The 20,456-nt window shown below is 36.8% G+C and overlaps 1 protein-coding gene across 1 annotated transcript in view; it reads right to left on the bottom strand.

Annotated features, from left to right (window-relative positions):
- The window catches only part of AQR (aquarius intron-binding spliceosomal factor), a 46,969-nt gene that overhangs the window by 8,116 nt on the left and 18,397 nt on the right, over positions 1-20,456 (bottom strand). The window contains exons 17-30 of the mRNA XM_058025994.1: positions 20,155-20,333; positions 18,198-18,365; positions 17,601-17,770; positions 14,241-14,482; positions 12,635-12,778; positions 12,046-12,115; positions 10,993-11,103; positions 9,735-9,844; positions 8,263-8,398; positions 6,392-6,601; positions 5,442-5,579; positions 4,497-4,568; positions 2,886-3,073; positions 1,039-1,210 (exon numbers count right to left, since the gene is read on the bottom strand). Coding sequence (XP_057881977.1) covers positions 1,039-1,210; positions 2,886-3,073; positions 4,497-4,568; positions 5,442-5,579; positions 6,392-6,601; positions 8,263-8,398; positions 9,735-9,844; positions 10,993-11,103; positions 12,046-12,115; positions 12,635-12,778; positions 14,241-14,482; positions 17,601-17,770; positions 18,198-18,365; positions 20,155-20,333 — 2,110 coding nt within the window. The remainder of the gene's footprint in view (positions 1-1,038; positions 1,211-2,885; positions 3,074-4,496; positions 4,569-5,441; positions 5,580-6,391; positions 6,602-8,262; positions 8,399-9,734; positions 9,845-10,992; positions 11,104-12,045; positions 12,116-12,634; positions 12,779-14,240; positions 14,483-17,600; positions 17,771-18,197; positions 18,366-20,154; positions 20,334-20,456) is intronic.

The raw sequence follows: 20,456 nt of genomic DNA, 5'->3' as shown, positions 1-20,456 counted from the left end.
CTCTAGCAATGGGATAAAGTGGATTATGATTATGATTAACCATTGCTTTCTTCTCTAGCAGCCCACTAATTTGTACTGAAAAAGCACTGAGAAGAACCCAAGCAAAACTTATGAATATATTTCATACCTTTTTAAAAACAGAGATTCACATAAGTCTCACTAATCTTCAGAGGAAAAAATGAATATTAATATTATTATCATAAAGTATATTGTTTGATTTCCATAATTTTGAGCAAAGTATAAGGTGTTGATTCCATGTTTGAATTAAACTCCTTAACTTGCACATCACTCCAGCTCTTATTTTTCCAAAGCCCAGGTTTGCTATTTTAGACACCATAGTTTGTTTCACTAGTTTTTAAAACAAGAAAAATAAAAGGACTGAAAATATAAGCATCTCATTACAAGTGTAAAATGTTTTCCTAATTTAAGAAAAACAGATAGACTGTTGATGATGGCTTAATTCCAAAATTTAGTTGAACGTTTCAAAACTTAGTTGAGAAAATCCAAGATTAAGGTTTTTTTGGCAATTTACTTCACCCTCAATGTCTCTATGCCTCTTATGTATATTACTAGCAGTACTGTTTTATTCTTTAATAGATGGGCATTTTAGCATTCCTACCTATAGCACAAATAACACAGTGACTCTTCAAACTCAGGTATGAGCAACCAAGCAAGCTTCCATTCTTTGTGCTCAGGGGAAGTGCTACTGTTTTTCCACTATCATGGCAGTACAGCTGAATTACAATGGACTTTAATTTGCCTTAGGTCAAAATTACATTTTGTAATGAATTACACCAAGTCTCATCCTTCCCATAACAATGAGAAAACAAAGTAATTCACTGAGCAAAAGCCCCAACACAATGTTTTCATTTTCAACATTCAAAACTCATTAAAAGGAGGAAAAAAATCATACACATGACTCAATTATCAGAGAATATGAACTGAATGTCAGTTTACTGTTTTCGATAGTCTGTCTTCATTGCAGATCTAACAAACCCTATTGAGGTTAATAAATAACACATGCAGTACTTCCCTTACCTGATAGAAATAAGGATTGGGTTCAGACTCTCCTACACCATTGAAGTCTTCTACATTTATAAGCTGGAAGTCATACAAGAAGCCAGCATTGGCTGTTCTGAACTCTGGCAGAAGCTGCACGTGAGGCAGGTTACCCAGGTTCTTGTAGCGCCAGTTGTAGAGGTTACACAAACTGTCCAAAAGCACACAGACACAAAGCACGCAGAGTGAGCTACAGCAGGCTCTTCCACTCATCCCAGAGAGTTCACATGCATTTGGGATCAAGGCTTTTGTAGGATTTCAGTGAAAAGAGTAATTCTGCTAGGCAGCCTGTACATATATAAACACACCCGAACACACCCGAACAATCTATCCAGCGATACTACTTTTAGGTCGTGATTCTGTTTTGTTCTCTCTCACTGAAAACTTCAGATGCCATGTCAATGTGGCACACTTGGGTTTAAGTCTGTTCCTCCTGATCAAGCTACAAATTTTGAGAGAATTCTAGCGAAAACTTTGATGGGTAACAAAACTTAAGGAATATTAGTCCTTCTTTACAAAACAGAAGGAATAAGGAAAATGGTATTTTCTGCGTTAACTGTGGTAAAGCTTCTTACTTTTTTTACTTTTTCTAACAGTAAAAAGAAATTGATTTCCTTATTTATTTTGTGTATTTCCTAGTATTAACAAAAGACATGAATGGAAACAAACAAAATCTACCTAATTCTGAACGATTCCTGATATTTCTAGGGACAGTAATGCTAACAAAATGTCTCATTCACAAATGCCTAACAATATCCAGACCAGACCAAGAAGCAGATAGCTCAGGGGGAAGCTACCCATGATCACAAAAGACAAAGCACAGGAAGTGCTTCTTGATCAAGAAATTACTTGCAAAGTGAAAGACTTTTGCTCTCTTATCACTAAGAAGTTCACTAAGATTTTGAAAAATAAACTTTATTCACCAGCACATTCAGATAAAATTTTAATTTTAAAAATCATACTGAACTGTCATTCATAAGACTAGAAAATAATATTCTAGATTCCAAGCATTTCCTACATGAAAAAATTGAAGTTATCCTTTATATTGTTGACTACACTTTATGCCTAAAATAAAGATTTAGAACTAAACCTAGAGTAGCAAGATTTCATATGAAGTAATTTTCTCTTATTTGGTTTTATTTTTTGTTCTTAACATGACACCACAAATATACAATTTACACAATCAATAAATCTGATGTTTAAATTACTACCGTGAAATGACAAATTAAAAATGACAGATTAAAATGACAGATTAAAAATGACAGATTAAAAATGACAGATTAAAAAAAGCTACTACACTACAGAGTTGCAGTATTTCCTTTACTATAAAAAAGGCTTTTTGTTCTCATGAGGACAACCTGAATCTGCCCAACCTCTGGATGCATCTCTCCTGAAATACTACAGAAAAGCAGCCTTTTACAGTCTTTAAGGGAATTATTATATATTCAATGTGAAATAAATCAGATTTTTATTTCACTTTGAATATACTAAACATTAGTTTAGAAAAAAGAGCTTCTGTAAAATTTCATTTGTAAAAAAACCCTGAACATCTAAGATGATTAAGTACCTTGAAATACAATTTTCATTAAAGTACTCATGCAACAGCAGAGTACTGCTATATAAAAATAACAATGAAGAAATTAATCTGATAGCATTTCAGAGAAGTAGAATCTGCCTTCCTAGTCTACGCTGAAATTAATGGAACTAAATTCCAGTTTTGCAAACTCCTGTCCTAACAATAAAAACCAGCTTCCCTAGCTGTGTGTGCTCTCTCACTTTCAACTTGTTACTTTCTTACAAGCCAGACAAAGGATTTCCTGTCTTACCTTGCTCTAGCTCTTCCTTGTGCATCCAAATCAACAGTTGGCACTCCAACACGAACAAACCGTGTAAAAAGAGACTGTTCCATGTTGGAGTACTTCTGAAAAGCCATGTTCTTAATGACTGGTGGCAACTGATGATGGTCACCAATCATAATCCAGCGCTTCAAACGACTGAATCCATCCTGGGGGTTCTAGAATGGAACAGTTACACCATTGCAACCATTACAATATAATCAAGGCACTCAAAACACATTAAGAGTCAGATTGTCTGCCTTTGTCTTAGCCCTTCAACATTTCTTTTTAAGCTACACTGAACTTCAGTCTTTTTAAAGATTGCTAGCTTCCATCCAATCAGAGAGTATAATTGTAAATAAAGTCTCTTTTCATATAAAACAATAAAAACCAATAAAGTACCTTTATCTACTAAAATTAGTAGAGAAATATCAGAATAAAGATCCTATTTTATTGTTTTAAAGGCCAAAACCCCTGATTACTTCAGTCACAGCAGTCAACCCACAACTGCCCTCTGAACTTTATTTTTGGATTCTGAGGTAGTGAATATGAAGCATCTGAAACAGTTTTTAGTGTTCAGATGTCTGAGGCAACACTGAACCTGCCTTTCAAGTGTCTCTGTAGATCATGCTTACTTCTGTAATTCTCAAATAGCTTCTCCCATGACCAGGATGTGCCCCTAACTAATTCCTGTCTTGGCTCTTGGGCTGAATGCTCTTCACAATTAGCATCCTGGAGACTTCCAGCTGCCAGATCCTCATTACACACTCCTGTGATAATTCCCTTTCTTATGGGAACACTATTTGAGACAGAGCATAAAGCTCCTTCTCCCGACACTTGAAGTGGAAGAGCTCTGAAGCAGTTTCTGATCAGACATCAAGGAAAGAAAACTGAACTCTGGACTTCCAACTCCCCAAGCCTGAAAACATCTTAGAAAAAAAGAGTATGGAAAAAATTTTATTAGCAAGAATAAAAAACCCCACAAAAACTCAAAGCTTACTGTCTTTTTTTTTACTCAGTCCTGGAAGTTTCCTCTTTGCACATGATGAAGCATTCCAGATAGTTTTCTGGACGTACCAGCCATTTAAATCTTGGACAAAGAGGTCACCCAGAATTCTGTTTTTAAAAATTTCTCACTGAATTGCAAGTAAAAAAATCAACTACTGCTGCTCTGGAAGGCTAGATCCTTAGGTTTTGTTAAAATTAAAACCCACTCAATTTTCAAAGAGTATTTGGATGCCTCACATAAATAAACTCATAGAATATCCTTCAGAATATGCCTCTATGGTGAAATGGTCTACTCTAATTATACAAATTGTTCAGTTTCTGCATTGCTCACATATATCTACTTTCCCTCAACTGCCAGATGCAGCTGGTTAATCAATGCTCATTTAAAAGTTTGAAAAAAAATGTAAGATGGTTACTTCATTGCATTAAATAATTTCATAATTAAAAATCAAATCAGTCAAATCAATGTGAAAGGTCTTACTAGCAAATATCAGTTCTGGGTTACTTCCTGCACATGATATTTTTCATTTTAATATTCAATAGTGTTCAGGAGCACAAAGTCTTATTTAAGATCTTTTATGTTTCAAGTCTAACCTGCAACAGGAGAGGTATAAAGGTTTCTATCTCCAGAATCTGAGCAGACTCTTCCATTAAGATGTTGTCATACTGAGAAAAAAAAAAAAGTAAAGAGATTTCCATAAACACAGTAACACAAATAAAGGTATTTATTCAGCCTACCAAAAGAAAGCATCTATTACTCCTTCAGATTTTTCCAGGTGGAATGGTTACAGCAGGATTTCACCTTATAGGGAGAATATCAGTATTACCAAATAGGTGAAGTCCTACTACACAAATGGCAGAACTCTCTGTAGCAGTCAGGGCTTATACCTAGAAGGGATCCAAGACTGAATTACATTACATGCTTCCTATATGCCATAACCACAAGAGAAAAGTTTTCTGCAGTGGAGCAAAATAATTTGGTATCTCTGCACTGAAGCTGAAGAGAAGCCATTTTGTGATCCAATACAGTACATGATCAGTGAAAAATAATACTGAAGAATTACTGGTGGCTGGCTTTTCTCAGAAACAAAGACTGCACTAAATTAACAGTTATAGTTACCACTTTGGAATGAAAAAAAGTATTGCATCATAGTTATTTTTCCTCCAATTTTAAAGTTTTTAGGTAAACAAAGCTGTAAATGCCATGTTTACTGGCCATAGAGGCCAGTTCTACCTCTATTTTATTAATCCTATCACTGCTGTTTATCATGTAATATGGTAAAACTGACTTTTTTAAAAAAGCACTATTTACAATTTTAGTATATACAGTAAGTCAAAAGTGATTTAATCTTTTACTTACAGAAGTTATATTTTTCTTCAGTAAAATTAAAAAATTGAAACATACAGGTATAAAAATGCAACTCTAAATAATCTAGCTGGCCTAGATTTGAGGCAGATAAAAAGATTCATATGGGGTGGGGAATAGGGGAGAACCAACACCAAAATCAAGCAGTACAGTAACACTAGTAAAATCATTACTTTGAAACCTAATTCAACCAGGTCCCGTCGTTTCAGAGCAGCATGAGTACAAGTCATTGCAATGATTTTTGCTTCTTTCACCAACAGGTATTTTGATCTATCCAGGCCACTGCGGAGAAGTTCAAATGCTCTGAATTCCTATGGAGGACAAAAGAAAAGTCTTGAAAGTCAGAATATGAAAAAAATATCACTTATAGAGTAATAAATCCACTCAAACTCTGTGGCTACCTTCTTGACATAATTAAACAAGAAAACTCTGAGGCTATGTACTGTTAACAATCCCATCTGAATAATTTGTTGTCGTTTCCAGGTTTAGTGCATTTTGAAAAACAATCTCGTAAAAACCTATGAAAGAATTATTCCAACCTGTACGTACGTATAAATTTACAGACAAATATTCAAATAATTCTGAGGAACCCTCTCAGAATCCCCCAAAATTTTCTTTTACTATATCTTCTTGTTTCCTACTTTACTGCATCATAACATGACATCAAATTCAGTAGTAGAAAGACCATTACAGTTAATAAAATCAAATGATCACAAATCACCTTTATCCTAATATTTAATAGCCTCTTAAGCAATTCTGGCAAAACCAGAAGATAATCTGTTACTTTTAGGTTATCTGATTAAAGGCATCTCACTGTAAATACAAAGACCCTGCGAGGATCAGAGGAGTAGTGACAGGTGTACCAATCCTTGTAACCTCATCAGTGAAAATGGATGCAGAATGGCTGCTTCCCATGATCCAACTAAAAGAGACCAGACCCTTGCTCCTACTGTGTAACATACCTATATTACTCTAAGGTGGAAATTCCCACCTTGCCAAGTAATGAAGCTGCCTAGACATGTATATTTCTTCTAGGAAGTAGAGAAAATGAGAATTTTGGAGTCGTGTAATTTTTCTACAAGATTAGCCAGATTCACTTGCCATTAACAGTTACATGTCTTACCTCAAGCTGAGTGAATATTTTCTTAATATGTCTAAAACACCCTTCAGCAATTTCCATATCTTCTTCATATGATTTGCCTTTGAAAACTGGTTGAGGAGCATTTGCAAAATACTGGTGAAAAGGAAAGAAACTGGAGACATCTGCAACATCTGGCGATTTTCCACCTTTAACCTTCACTTTACTGATATACTCCTCCCAGCGAGACATTACCTGTGACAAAGCAAGGTGGGTTTATATCATAAGGTATTTGGCAATATACAGGCTGGCAGCATACCATTAAAAAAATTATCACAGAAGTAAGGTATGTCGTAATTTGACCTTGTGTCAGAAAGACATTTTTGAAGTTGTGGTGGGCTGCATTTGGCTCAACCCTGGTTGGTTGCCAGACTCCCAACCCAGTTTCTCCCACTCCCCCTCTTCAACAGGACAGTGGGGGAAATTAAGACAGAAAAGTTTACAGGTTGAGATAAAGACAGGGAGATTGCTTAGCAAGTAGCATCACTGACAAAACAGGGAAAATTATTATTGAAAATTAAAAACAGAGTAAGATGGTGAGCAACAAAGACAAAACTAAAACCATCTTTCTCCTCCACTCCCTCTTTGTTCCCAGGGTTAATTTCATTGTCAATTTTTTTACCTCCTCCCTACCCTGACTAGTACAGATCATTCAAGTTCACAACACAACATCTCTGCCACCCCTTCCTACTCACACTTCTTCTCTGCTCCAGCATGGGATTTTGACAGGCTGCCTCTTCCTTCAGGACATACCCACCTGCTCAGCATGGGGAACTCCATGGGCTGCATTGGCAGTATCTGCTCTGCCACAGCCTCTCCACTGGCTGCAGGTGGAAAACCTGCTTTACCATGGCTGTCTCCACAAGCTATGGGGAATCTGTGCTCTGAGGCCTGGAGCATTTCCTGCCCCCTCATTTTCTTCTGTCCCGGGTGTATGGGGTTGTTTCTCACACTTCCCTCTCTGCCCTCAGCTGCTGCTGGTTTTTGGCCTCTTCTCAAAGAGGTTTTCAAAGACACACCACCAGTTTCACTATGGATTCAGCTTTGCTCAGCAGTGGGTCTGCTGGAGCTGCCTGGGTCCTGCACAGGGCAGCCCTTGGCCTCCTCTCAGAGGGCATTCCTACAGCCAAAACCTTGCCACATAAACCCAGTACAGAAGTAACCTTCTTTATTATCTCCACTTACACTACTTTGATTTAAATACCAAGTGGGATTCATTTAGGAGGAAACTGAAGCAGAAGATGACCTCTAGCAGTGCTCCTTGCACTCTTCAACATCTAATGTCCATTTAATGTTAAGGTCCACACTAAAGCTAGACCAGAGTAACTGCTGTAAAAACATACACAAGTAAGTGCATTCAGTCCTAAGTTCCACTCTGTAAACCTCCTTATGCAACACTAATTGCAAATGTAGACTACATCACTGAAAAATACATGGAGGAGAAATGAGGGACATGCAACACACCATTTTGTACAATGTACGTTTAATTTCACACTGGCATTTAATGCTATAAAAGCCTCCTATCAGTACCATCAAGTAGCTGCTCTAATGCTTGTCCAAAATATAAAGCAGCCCACAGATTTTCCTATCTGAAGGAGAAGCTTCAGGTTAGAATCTTTGCCAGCATTCATGAAGGGCAGCAATGACTTGGTGAGTCAGCAGGCAGGATTTAAAACAATAGCAACACAAGCAAGTCATGCTGCAATTTTAACTTTAGCTGTTACTGTATTGTGAATCACCAAGGAAAATGCTTTTTGCTTTTACTCTCAACTCTGAAAAATTCATTGCAAGTTTTACACAGTGTTTCGTAACATATTTAGGTCATACAGTCTCTGCAAAAGTATTTCAGTCCTTACTTGGTATAAGAAAAAGTGGCCAGCTGTTTCACAAGTGTAAGATACATCTCCTGGGACTCCAAGACTCTCTTGTAATCGCCCAACTTCTCGCAGAAGTTCAAGTCTTCGAGCCAGCACATAATTGACTCTTCCATACCTACAAAACAGATTATATATAACATATGTAATATATAATAATAATTTTTATTAAACTCAAAATAGTATCTCAATATCACAATGAGAGATCACAAAAAACCCCAGCACCCTGCCAAAACACTGTCACAAGTACAACCCTGTTACAAAGCCTAAGAATTTGTTACATGCTGACTATTTTTATCAGTTGAACCCTAACAATTCACAAAGCCAAGCTAATGAGAAATTAAGTTCTCAGAGTAGTGCAGCCCATGTTCAAATATGTTCCTCAACCTTTACCCCTCCCTCTTGAACTACCAGAACCCATAATGCTTGCACAAATATCCCACAGGTCTGGAGTTACCTTGAGAAAGTGTGAAAACAGACAACATAGCGTCAGAAAGAAAATTCCTTTTAACAATGAATGCTACAGTTCAAGGAATATACTAAACTATGGATAGTACTAAATAAATATCTGCTATGGCATCATTCAGTAAGTTTTTGGCTATCAAATTTCTGGAATAATTTGACTATGTCAAAGCATTCAATTCAAAAGAAAAAAAAATCACAAGGCATTTATTTTGCTAAATACTGAACTATGTATATGTGGGTAGCTTCTAGTGACTATATATAATTTTTACTACAGCTTTTGAAGTCAAAGTATTGCTATGATAATCCAGTACTGGACAGTTCAGATATTTCCAGTGCACGACCATTATACCCCGCTTACATTCATGAATGTGGGTAATCCTACTGACGTCAATTGGACTAACGCATGACAAACACACAAATATTTAGAAGAACAGGTTCTTAAGTCTTTGTACTGACACAGAGTTCACAGCTTTCCTTACATATGTATACTTCAAAACGCGTTATCAATGAAATAAGCAACTTTGATGTTAAGCAAAGTTGAAGAAGAATTCAAAGCAGAAAGTTTAATTTCCTGTTCATTAATGCAAAAATCACCATGACAGTAGAAGTGATACCATATTTGAACAAAAAAACTGTAGCTCTAAGAATTCACCTTATTATTCTAATTTCTCTCACAGATTAATTGCATGAAGGTATGAGGGTCAAAAAAGTATATAAATATCTATTATTCAAGCAGTTGATTTTGTGAAAAAGCAACTGACTGTCTCTAGATGCTCAAGGAAGCACAGCTTCTGTACAGAGTAAGAACCAAAATTAATAAACCTGGTACTGAAAAATAGTGCAATCTGTGTTACTGGGATTGAATAACATGAGAGGGGTAAAACTTGTCCACCACCGCTCCTTCGCCTGGGAGGCAGAGGGGATTCGACAGAGACATCTTGCTGCCATGTTTATACAAGGGAGTTTATCATTAGCATCTCCTTCCTCACCTGCTGAAATCTTTCTCTGTCTCTAATTCCTCCTCTCCGTGACCCAGACGCAGAAGGTGACGCTCATCAATGTCTAAAGCCATGATTTTTTCGAACAGCTGGTTCAAAGCCTAAAGATTGACAAGAACAGGAGAAAAGGTAGTTTTTAGAAGTTCAGAGGCTCTTGCAGGGGAAAATGGAGGAATTACTTGTAAGTAAAATAAGAGATTTTTCCTAATTTAGTATAAATGGAAGCTGAAACAAACAAAAATAATTTGTTTTAACAAAACAAAGTTAATACTGAAACTCCTAATCTTGACAACAAGGAAATTAGCTTACTAACACTCTTTTATTTGCATACTTTATACAACTATCACATTTGATTTAGAATTAAATTTTGAAATTGTAATCATACAGTTAACTCAGTTGATAAAGCTATCAATTTACAAAACTGTCCCACAAACATCAATTTTTGTACAATGATATTAAACAATTTAACTTTTACTGTACATGAGAGAAGTATGATCTGGTACTGGCTGTCAGGTACTGGGACTCTATCCCATTTTGGATAACTGAATTTTGCTCAACTAAACTTCTAGGTGTGCTACATCTTCTACCTTAAGCTTTTCAGTTCTCTAGTGGCTTACTATCAACTAACTCGTTTATTTCAAAGGAGCAAGCTTGTAAGCACTGGATCATCTAGTTTTGAAAATAAGAATAAACACAAACAAGCTCCACTTGCAGCTGCAACTGATGTAAACATGTTAAAGTGCAGCATCAAAGCATGGGTAATGTACCCTGCTGAGATACAGTTAATTTCCCAGGGCACAATTTCAAGTTAATGTCCTCATTAAAGTCTTGTCTAGTAAGAAGTCTTCTATCTGCCTCGAAGTATTTCCTTCTTTTTCTCCTCAATGGACTTGTTCTCAATGTTCTCAACCCTCTGTCCCAACTGTCACTCTCCTGCCACCCACTGCAGACTGGCCTGTATTATTCCACGCTGTAACTCCTCACCAAATGATACTTTTTCAAAAATACTTTCTTATTTTTGACCTCCAACCAATTAAACACATTGAAAACTTCAGGTAAATAGTTTAGAACTACACACCTGAAATTCAAAAATTTAATTTCTCATTATCAAACTGGCAAAACTGCACGTAAGTTGACTCAATTTTCCATTGTTAGGAGACAAATGCAATTCCCAAACTACTGATCTCTACACCTACTGCTCTTCTACATCGCAATTACAGGAAAATTCCACACATGATTGACACTTTACCTGATTAGAGTGGGTAACTATTAGAGTTCGTTGTTCTGGGAAATTATGATAAAGATTGGAGATTATCTGGACTGCTACATCGGTTTTTCCAGTACCAGGTGGACCCACTACCTAAAATCAAACACACACACACACAAAAAGTAAAACCAAACAAAAATTAATCACAATTTATCAGAATACTTCAACAAAATAAAGAAAAACAAGAGTTGGCTGGGGAAGAAAAAACCCAGAACAATCTCACAAGACACTGACATTACACATTGCTTCCTGGCTCTGGTGAACTTTCAGACCAAATACAACATATTATAAAAGATTCCTTTAGACTATTTTGGCAGATTCCTGACTAAAAGGAATGTGGTAATCCAGCACAGGAAGTACTAATAAGAAAACAGATGTTCTCAGAGAAAAAAGGCAGTTTAGCCTCAGAACAGGCTTAACAGGGGAGAAACAGTGAAAAGAGAATCAAGACACACAACTGAAAAACAATAGGGAGAAACAGACATAAAGAACAGGAAAAATTTTTAAAAAGAGAGAGTTCATTCCTTCTATTTACTCAGAAATCTACAACTGATGATATAGACATATTACAACAATTAATGTTTTCATAGGCTCAATTCTACAAACACTCCAAAACTGACAGCTCAGACATTTTAAAGGTATCCAAATATTATAAAGAAAGCATCTCAAAACAATTTTTGCATGATTAAGAAGCACAGAATAGCAGTTTTCATAAGCATCTACACATAAAATTACAAATTGCTATGAAAGCATTCCTGCTTTATTTAAAGACTCTCCAACCACTTCAAAAGTAAATTCAGTTGCTGTGGAAAGCATTCAGCCACGGAAACACAGGATACAGAGATGTGTTGCTCTATGATTTTGTGAGGATTGGTGCATGTTGAGCCTCTGAAAGTTAGTTCTTCATATCCTTAAACTATTAATAGAAATTACCTCAGCAAGGCTACAGAAAGGGGCATTACTAGGATTTCACTGAATGTACCTAAGGCCAGAATTAATAAAATAAGAGTTTAGAATCCTTGAAAACATCCTCACCATAGTTAGTCCAGGCTGCATTCCTGCACGGATGGCTTCAATCTGAGTATGGGTAAATTGAATAGTATTGCTGTAACAAAGCAGAACGACATCAGAAAATTGATAGACTTTGCCAACAATTTTTGTAAAAGCAATTGTTTTAACAAGTTTTATTTCAATTAATTGTTTATATCTTTCCTGAACAACACATTTGCAAAATTCTGCACAAATTAAATCAGCATTAGAACTACGTTTTTATAGATTCAACAGTCTTGAAATTTCTGAGCAAGACAGTAAATCATGTTGTCCATGTGACAACTCTTTCCATCTAAAAGCCTGTTTGTCTTTAGTCATTATTTGCAGAGAATGTTGTAAAATTATTTAGGTATTACTTTCCTAACATTCAAATTCCTGAGACAAAAATCACAAGAAGACAGTATTTCTCACTGTTCTTCGAGGGACTATTTTCACAGATGGGGGACAACAGAATAAATTTTTCACAGATGGGGGACAATTTTGATTCAAATATAAAACAAACCAGTCTCATTTCTGAAAATGAACTGCTATGCACGTGTTGTCATTTGAAACTAAGTTCCCATCCATTTCTTACCGTTTTGGTTGATTATATGGATATGGTCCCCTGTTTGGGATAACATGAGGCTCTACAATCAGTGTTTTAGCTTCTTCAGGGTTTTCTTCACTTCCATCCTCTTTTCTTTTCGTTCCTTTACCTTCCTTCATTGGGAAAGTTATTCTGCAACACATAATTTAAGGTTAAAGTTCAACATGTTCACTATGACATGGACTGTCTCAGAAGGTGATAAAGATTTTTTCTCCCCATTAAGACAAACTCTCATACAACAGGGAAACAAGTGCTGCAAATGACAAAGTTTTAAGGAGAATAAAGAAGAGAAATGCCAAATGAAATGATGAAGCTGATTAAACAAAAAGTGTGTCAAAAGCACTCTTTTCATAACTGGAAAAGCCAGGAGCAGTGCTGAGAGCCAGCTGGAAGAACACTGAAGACAAGGAGTTCATAAGTGAAAATGGAAGGGACAGGAGAAAAGTTATCATGGAACATAAGCTGTGTCAGTATTCCAAACTATTCCAACAGATGAAGGTTTTTATCCTCCAATTTCAATTTTTTATAGCCTTCTATGCATATTAGCAAGCTTCTTTAATTCAGAAACAAATCACAGGTGAAGAAATCCCAATGCCCATCCAAAATGTAGATATCTATAACAATAATAATCTCTTACAGGACAAATGTAGCAGTAGGAAGAGCAACAGCTATTCATAAAGAGCAGTATCTCTGAACTGAAACTGAACAACAGGTCATTGAGGAAAACTGTGTGAGATCTTTTCCTGATACCTTCAGACTATTTTTATATCATTATATAGTGTTAGTGCCTTCTCCACACAAATTCTCCATGTAGTGTTTCCAAAAAAAGCTCAGGAGATTACCTCCCTGCTTTTCAAGATTCAGTTTAGCCATGATAAAAGCTGACTGATGCAGGGGAAAGGCATCTTTTCCCTCCACAGATTTATTCCTTTACAAGGAAAAGATGTAGTCTCTTCAGCTGAAGGAACTGTTCTCCAATACTATGCACTGTGAAACTCAGTTGTCAAAATTCAAGGAACCAGACCAGGAGGGACAGAATTGTCAGGTCTAAAATTGCTGAACAACAGCACCACTAAAACAAAACAAGTAAATCTCATTTAGTTGCCAATGGCATCCTATTTCAGAAATCATTTCTAAAAATAAGCATTATGGGATTTCAGACTTAATCCTTTATGTTGATTGAACAGTGTTTCCAAAAGCTCAAATCTTAACTGGTGTTGAAATTGCTGTTCTTAGCTTGTTGTAATGAGACATGTAAGGAAATGATGTAATCAAAATTCTCTAGCCTGATCTTGAGGAGACTAGATGCATATATTCTTGAGGAGACTTTTAGCATATATTCTGTAGGCTGATCTACAAGCAAAGCTCTGATGCATTTTTATATAGAAGCGAACAGAAGCTGGTCCTGGGTCTTGCTGTCATACAGTTAACTCTATCATGTAACTATCTAAATCTTACATATCTAAACATAATCTAAACATATCTCCATCTTTTTTTTTAATAAAGAGCATCTCCTTTCAACCTCTGAACATAACTCCACCTGAAAACATGTTTCAGCAAGAATATCAAGAAGTACTTGAAATATTAAGATCACCTGAAGGGGGGTACATGCAGATCTGGATTGTCAACTGTGACTTTAACATTGTACCCCGGAAAGCTAGCTTTTAAATGATCAATGGACAGGAAAGTGTCATTAAAATCCAGAGTTGCAATCTGATTGGGCATTTTTGAATAGTGTGCACTACTTGGGTCTCCATATCCAAGTATGATGTCATGCAGCCAGTCAGGAACCACACAATCTGTGTTCATCAGGTTCCTGATAGTCTCCAGAAGTGCCTGTAGATAAGAAAAGCCAGAAAAAATAGGATTGAAGAGACTGACTTATTATCAGGTAAAAATCATACTGAAGAACAATCAAATCTGTTTTAAGACTATAGAACAGAACACTTTAATTGACAGTGTTTGGTTAGATTGAGTCAATATATGGACAGTGTATATATGCAACAAAACACCAGTATCAAAGCACAGGATTCTTAAACTAAGAATAAAATAAGAGCTAGTAAAGATGACTGTAATCATCAGTAACGTTTTCATCCCAGAACATTCACAGCAAGGGAAAAACGCATAGAAGATCCTCATGCAGTTTAAGGTTTCCTCTTATAGGCCTATAAACTTCACCCTTGCAGTCAGCTTAAGCCTTCCTTCAAGCATTTGCTCTTCACCCACAAATTAATTTATCTAATCATCTGTGGTTATACAAGTTTTCTCTCCTTTCCCCTCTTGTGAAAATACCAAAGCTCCAGACCCTAGACTTGCACAGAAGGTGTGCTTTTTAACTAAGAGGTAACTGAATTTTAGCCTTCCTTTTAAAGGGCTACTTTAGTGGCAAGGCTTGAAGAACTACCTCACTTGAAACTTAGCATTTGGTCACCATGTATTTGCACTGATTTCCAGATCCTCTGACTTCCTTTGCCACCAAACATGGACATAAATGAATGGCAAACACGGTGCATCAGCCGTCCATGCCAGAATAAAATACAGAACCTCTAAATGCCAAACTTGTAAAAGAACAGTCAGTCAAATCAAAGTACAGAATTTTATTCAGATAGTCTACATTTATATACCCATCTCCAAAGGGTAGGTTTTTCTTTTCCTGCTTGTGCTGTATCATTGAAAGAGTCAAGTAATGTGATCACCATCCCTGCTCAGCCAACCTCTATTAGGGTCCTGGTTCTTCCCCACTACTCAGCGTGGGTGAGACCACATCTGGAGGGCTGTGTCCAGTGCTGGCTCCTCAGGACAGGAGACACAGACATACTGGAATGGCTCTAGCAAAGAGCCACTGAGATGATGAAAGGATTGGAGAATCTGTTGTATGACAAGCTGAGAGAGCTGGGATTGATCAGCCTCAAGAACACAAAACTCAAGGAGCATTGGAGAATTTGAGTGATTTGTATAAATAAAATTCACTGGGAGGAAGTTAGGTCAATGGAATGAGAGTCCACTCAGTAGTGCCTTGTGAAGGGACAAGGGGCAATGGACATGAATTGAGATATGGGAAATTCCACCTAAATACGCTAAAATATTTTTACTGTAGAGGTAATGCAACACTGGAACAGGCTGTCTAGACTGGCTAGGGAGTTTCTATCACTGGACATATCCAATTCCAACTATATAGTGACAAGATCTTGAGCAAATCGCTCTAGCTGACTCTGCTTTAAACAGGTCTTGGACTAAATCAACTCCTAAGGTCCCTCCAACCTTAACCATTCTCTGAATATGTTTCTTCCAGTCACAATTATGCTGTGGATTCTGTGACAGACCTGCAAAGCTATGAAGTTGAAGGCATCTTAGAACTTCTGAAGCCTGAATTACTTCAAAGATATATGGATGGACAAGTCCCATATTAAGTAAGAATTTTTATATTTTTGTTGCAAATATAGAACAAGTACTTCTGGCTAAAACATATATTGAGCACAGCATAATATGTTTGTGCTCAGAAAAGCACAAAGAAATCAGAAAATGTCACATTTTTTTCAGGTAGTATTTCTAAACCCAGTGATCAGTTTCTAAGAGGAAGCAAGAAATATGTTCCTAACTGCAAATGTGGTGCTTCTACATCACAAAAACTTTGCTTCAGCTTTTCAAAAAGTAATTTATATGCATGTAAAAATAGTAACATTCATACTTGTAAAAACTAACACTGCTGACCAATTGTAGTGACACAGTGGTGTCACCTCCAGCAAACACACTGTATTTGCACTTTCTCTGCTGTCTCATCTGTTTAATTTACAAGGACTGCACAAGAGTTTTCTTGTCTTCTCTCCTACAAGCTCAGCTTTAAACTTCAAGCTGCCTTCCATCTGCTGCATACACTGTCTACACTAATCAGAGCATCATCTTGTTTTCTTTCCTCCAGCTGAAGTTAGAAAGGTTTGCAAATGGCATGGAATGCATGCACCTAAACTGGCAGCAATGTGATAAATGGGGAAATACCTTGGATTGTCTTGAAAAATGAAGGTATGAGTCTTTCATAAATGCCAGCATAAAATGGCTTGCATTGGGAATTGCCTGTAAATTAGCTGCAAGTACACAGCACAAATGATGGCACCACAATGGTCCATGCAGGCTGCAAGCTGCTGCTTCACACCAGAGCTATCTTTCTAGATACAGAAAGAAAAAAAGTCTTCCTGCCTACTTGTTAATCCATTTACAGAGAACCTGCTACAGAATCCCTCAAAATGAAAATCACTTCAATTATGCAGTGCATGATTTTAAGGCACCAAAAGAAATGTAGCTTTTCATTCATGCTGCATTTTCAAAATGGAAAATTCAAGGAACATTAATGATTTAGAGGTCTAAAAAGCAAAGAAACTGAGTAAGAAATATTTTTAGGTGTATAAAATTATGCACCCTCACAGTGAAGGCTGGCCTACAGCACCTTGTGCTACAGTATGAATTTGCCCAGCAGGTGAAGGGAAGTGGCTCCTTCCTTTCTGCTCAGCACTGTTGAGGCTGAATCATAGAATAGTTTTGGCTGAAAGGAATCTTAAATCTTAATCTAGTCCACCCCTGCTGCAATGAGCAGGGCCATCTTCAAGCAGACCAAGTTTCTCAGAGCCCTGTTCAACTTGACCTTGAAAATTTCCAGGGATGGGGCATCTACCACCTCTGGGCAACCTGTTCCAGTATTTCATCACCCTCATCATGAAATAGTTTTCTTTTATCTGGGCTGCATCTACCATCTTTTAGTTAATAAACATTACCCCTTGTACTACCATAATTAGAAAGTTAGTGCTCATCTTTTTTATAAGCCCCCTTACTGAAAGGGTGCAGTCAGATCTCCCTGAAACCTTCTCTTCTCCAGACTAAACAACTCCAACTCTCTCAGGCTTCCCCTGCAGGAGAGGTGCTCCATCCTTCTGACCTAAGAGCTAAGGGGCAAGTATCTTACCTTGAAATTGTTTTCTTTTGGTTTTCTTCTCATTATTATATTAAATGTCTCATAGACATCTTCTGCTCCATTTTGGATTGTGTTGGTCATGTCCTGCTGATACTGGTTTGGGTCCAGAAATACTCTGTATGTTCTGCAATCACCTTTAAGTCTTGGTTTTGGTTCAGGTCCTGCCCAAAATGAAACAACAAGATTAGAATTTGATTCAGTGCTAAAAGCAAATTATCATTCAAATAAGTGATCCATAATTGTTCCTCAAATGAAATTCAGACAAATTCATATGATGAAACTAATCTTTGCATAGCAATGGATACATTTTCACTGCATTATTCTAATAGTTTTTGAACAGAATCTCTTTTACTCTTTAACTCAATACTGGATTTATTTAATTAATGTAGCTACATCAGATTTTACCAGAGGAAACTAGCTGACCTTTCTCAGGCTGCTCATGGAATTGGTTTGTTTTTTTCCATGTATGTAACTAATTCAATGAGCATTCTTTAAAAGAGAGAAAAATTATCAATTAGCCTGTTAAATATAAAAAAAACCACAGAGACAGAAAGATAAATCTCTTGAAGAAGTTTTGGGCTATCATACCTTCTTCAATGACACGCCCCTTCTCGTCCAGCATGCCCTGAATTTCACAGCCTCTGACATAGACCAGGCCAGTCTGCTCCACGAAAGGCTGTCTCCTGTCAAACTTGGTGCCGTAGGGCTGCATGGGACGCACCGTGATCAGGAAGCAGACGTCGTGCTTGCGCAGACCTGGGCCCCAAAAGGAGCAGGCAGAGATTTGATTGAACGGCACTGTCCTCATCAGCTCCTCAGCATATGTATATAAAAGAATGCACTCATATTTCTTTTATAAAATCCCACCTGTATATATTTTGTTTTGCTTCAAAGTATGACTTGAACTTAGAGAATACAAAACCACAGGACACTGTGATATAATAGATATGAAAAGTAGAAGTTGAATGCTTTTTTCCTAAGAACAAACATTATTTCAAGATTATTCTTCTCCCAATAATCTTACTCTAGTTATTTTTACCTAATTATTTTCAATTATCTCTAAGAAGTGTGGCATTAATCTCTTATTCTCATTGCTTCTCTCTGGACAAACCTCCAATTCCTTTTTTTTCTGTTTTTTACAACAAGTTAAGTGCAGTGCCTAGAACTGGGCACAAAACCCTAAACCAAGTTACTTTAGTTATCTATTTAATAAAGTAAAAGGTCGCTTAACCAAGTTACTTGCTTACTGTTACATTCCAGTTTATAAATTCCAATACAACTTGAGATTTTGTCTTTTTCCCTCCGTACTAACACAATGGTGGGAACCACATTCACTTGTGAGCAAAGATGACCACTGATCCTTCTGTTCTGCAGAAGTACTGCCTGTTAAGTTATTCCCCCAACATGTATTTGTACAGTGACTTGTTCTTGCTTAATAATCATCCCTGTTGAACTATATCCTACTCGTAAAATGCTGCTTCTCCAATTCACTAACATAATTCTGAACACTAAATTTTCTCTCCAGCACACCTTCAGAATCTCAGATATCTAAGACACCTTCAAAGCTCAGAAAGTATGCTGTATTTTTCATGAGACAAATAATTCCTCATTAAGCACCAGATACTGTTCAACAGAAGGCAGTTTCATCAAGATTCTGTTAAGTCAGGCAGTGATTTATAAATTCTTCCTCTCAGTTTTGATTTAATTAAAATATTATTTTTTACAAATCATAAAGGCTGTTTTAGTACTTAAAAAGCTAAGTGCATCACTATACAGATACCTTCATTATAGTGAATTCTCTGCCATCTTCCTAGATTTTTTACTTTAAGAGAAATCTACAGCCCCAAAGCGGCATCTGCTCATTTATCACACAGTCCAGCTTTAGCATTTGTGCTATGTGACCTGCAATCACACTACGCAGCTCCAGCACGTTTATCAGGTTTCTCTAACAAAAGAGAAAGGAGTGACATTTACTGATAACACAAGTACAACTGCATGCTTCTATGCCACTTGCCAACACAGTCAACTAAAGTTCAAATCCCCAAGCAAAAGAAGCGTCGCCTGCGGATACTTACAAGGAACAGTATTTGGTACAGTCAGCACTTCATAATATTCAAACACACTGTAAACTGCTGAAATGCACTGATTTGAAGTAAATAAAAATCTGTCCTCTCCACTTGTGTATGAGATAGATATCACCTTCCCCATACTTTCCAATATGACATTTTTAGCTTAAAATGCTAAGTTAACTTTCCACAGTCCTGTAAAGGACATCATTTTACAGTTGGTCACTGACTGACATTAGTCTGAAGTAATAAACACTCAGATCCCAATGAAACATCTAAGTAATTATTTCAAACTTCACTTTATGAAAATATAAACCCCTTAAACTTGGAATTTGAGTAACTGTCCTCTAAACAGTGTATCAGGATTGACAAATCTGTACCATGGATTAAAACCTCCTTTTCCAACAAAACAGACTACATCAAAGTGTATTTTGATGAGCACCTATTCTGAGCGCTTTATTTCAAAGCGCGTTAAGTACCTTCCCATTCATCTTTGATGTTATCTCGCACATTCAAATTGATTGTAACATCTGCTCGCACTCGCATGGGCCAGTTTTCACCAATGTTGGGCTTGGCCACCTCCACCACTGTGAAAGAGACAATGGGCTGTGCCATCCTAGCCCATCCACCAAAGACCACACCTCCATATTCTGATAACCTAAGAAATAAACACCAAAATTTTGGTAGTCATTAGTTGATAATAGATTCAATTCTTTTTTAAACTACAAAAAAATTACCCCACAGTAACTTTTAAGAAAAATATAGAATTCTTAACTTTATG

Source organism: Melospiza georgiana, chromosome 6, assembly GCF_028018845.1.
Source record: "Melospiza georgiana isolate bMelGeo1 chromosome 6, bMelGeo1.pri, whole genome shotgun sequence".
Taxonomy (NCBI): Eukaryota; Metazoa; Chordata; class Aves; order Passeriformes; family Passerellidae; genus Melospiza; species Melospiza georgiana.
This window is presented reverse-complemented; position numbering and strand designations above follow the sequence as displayed.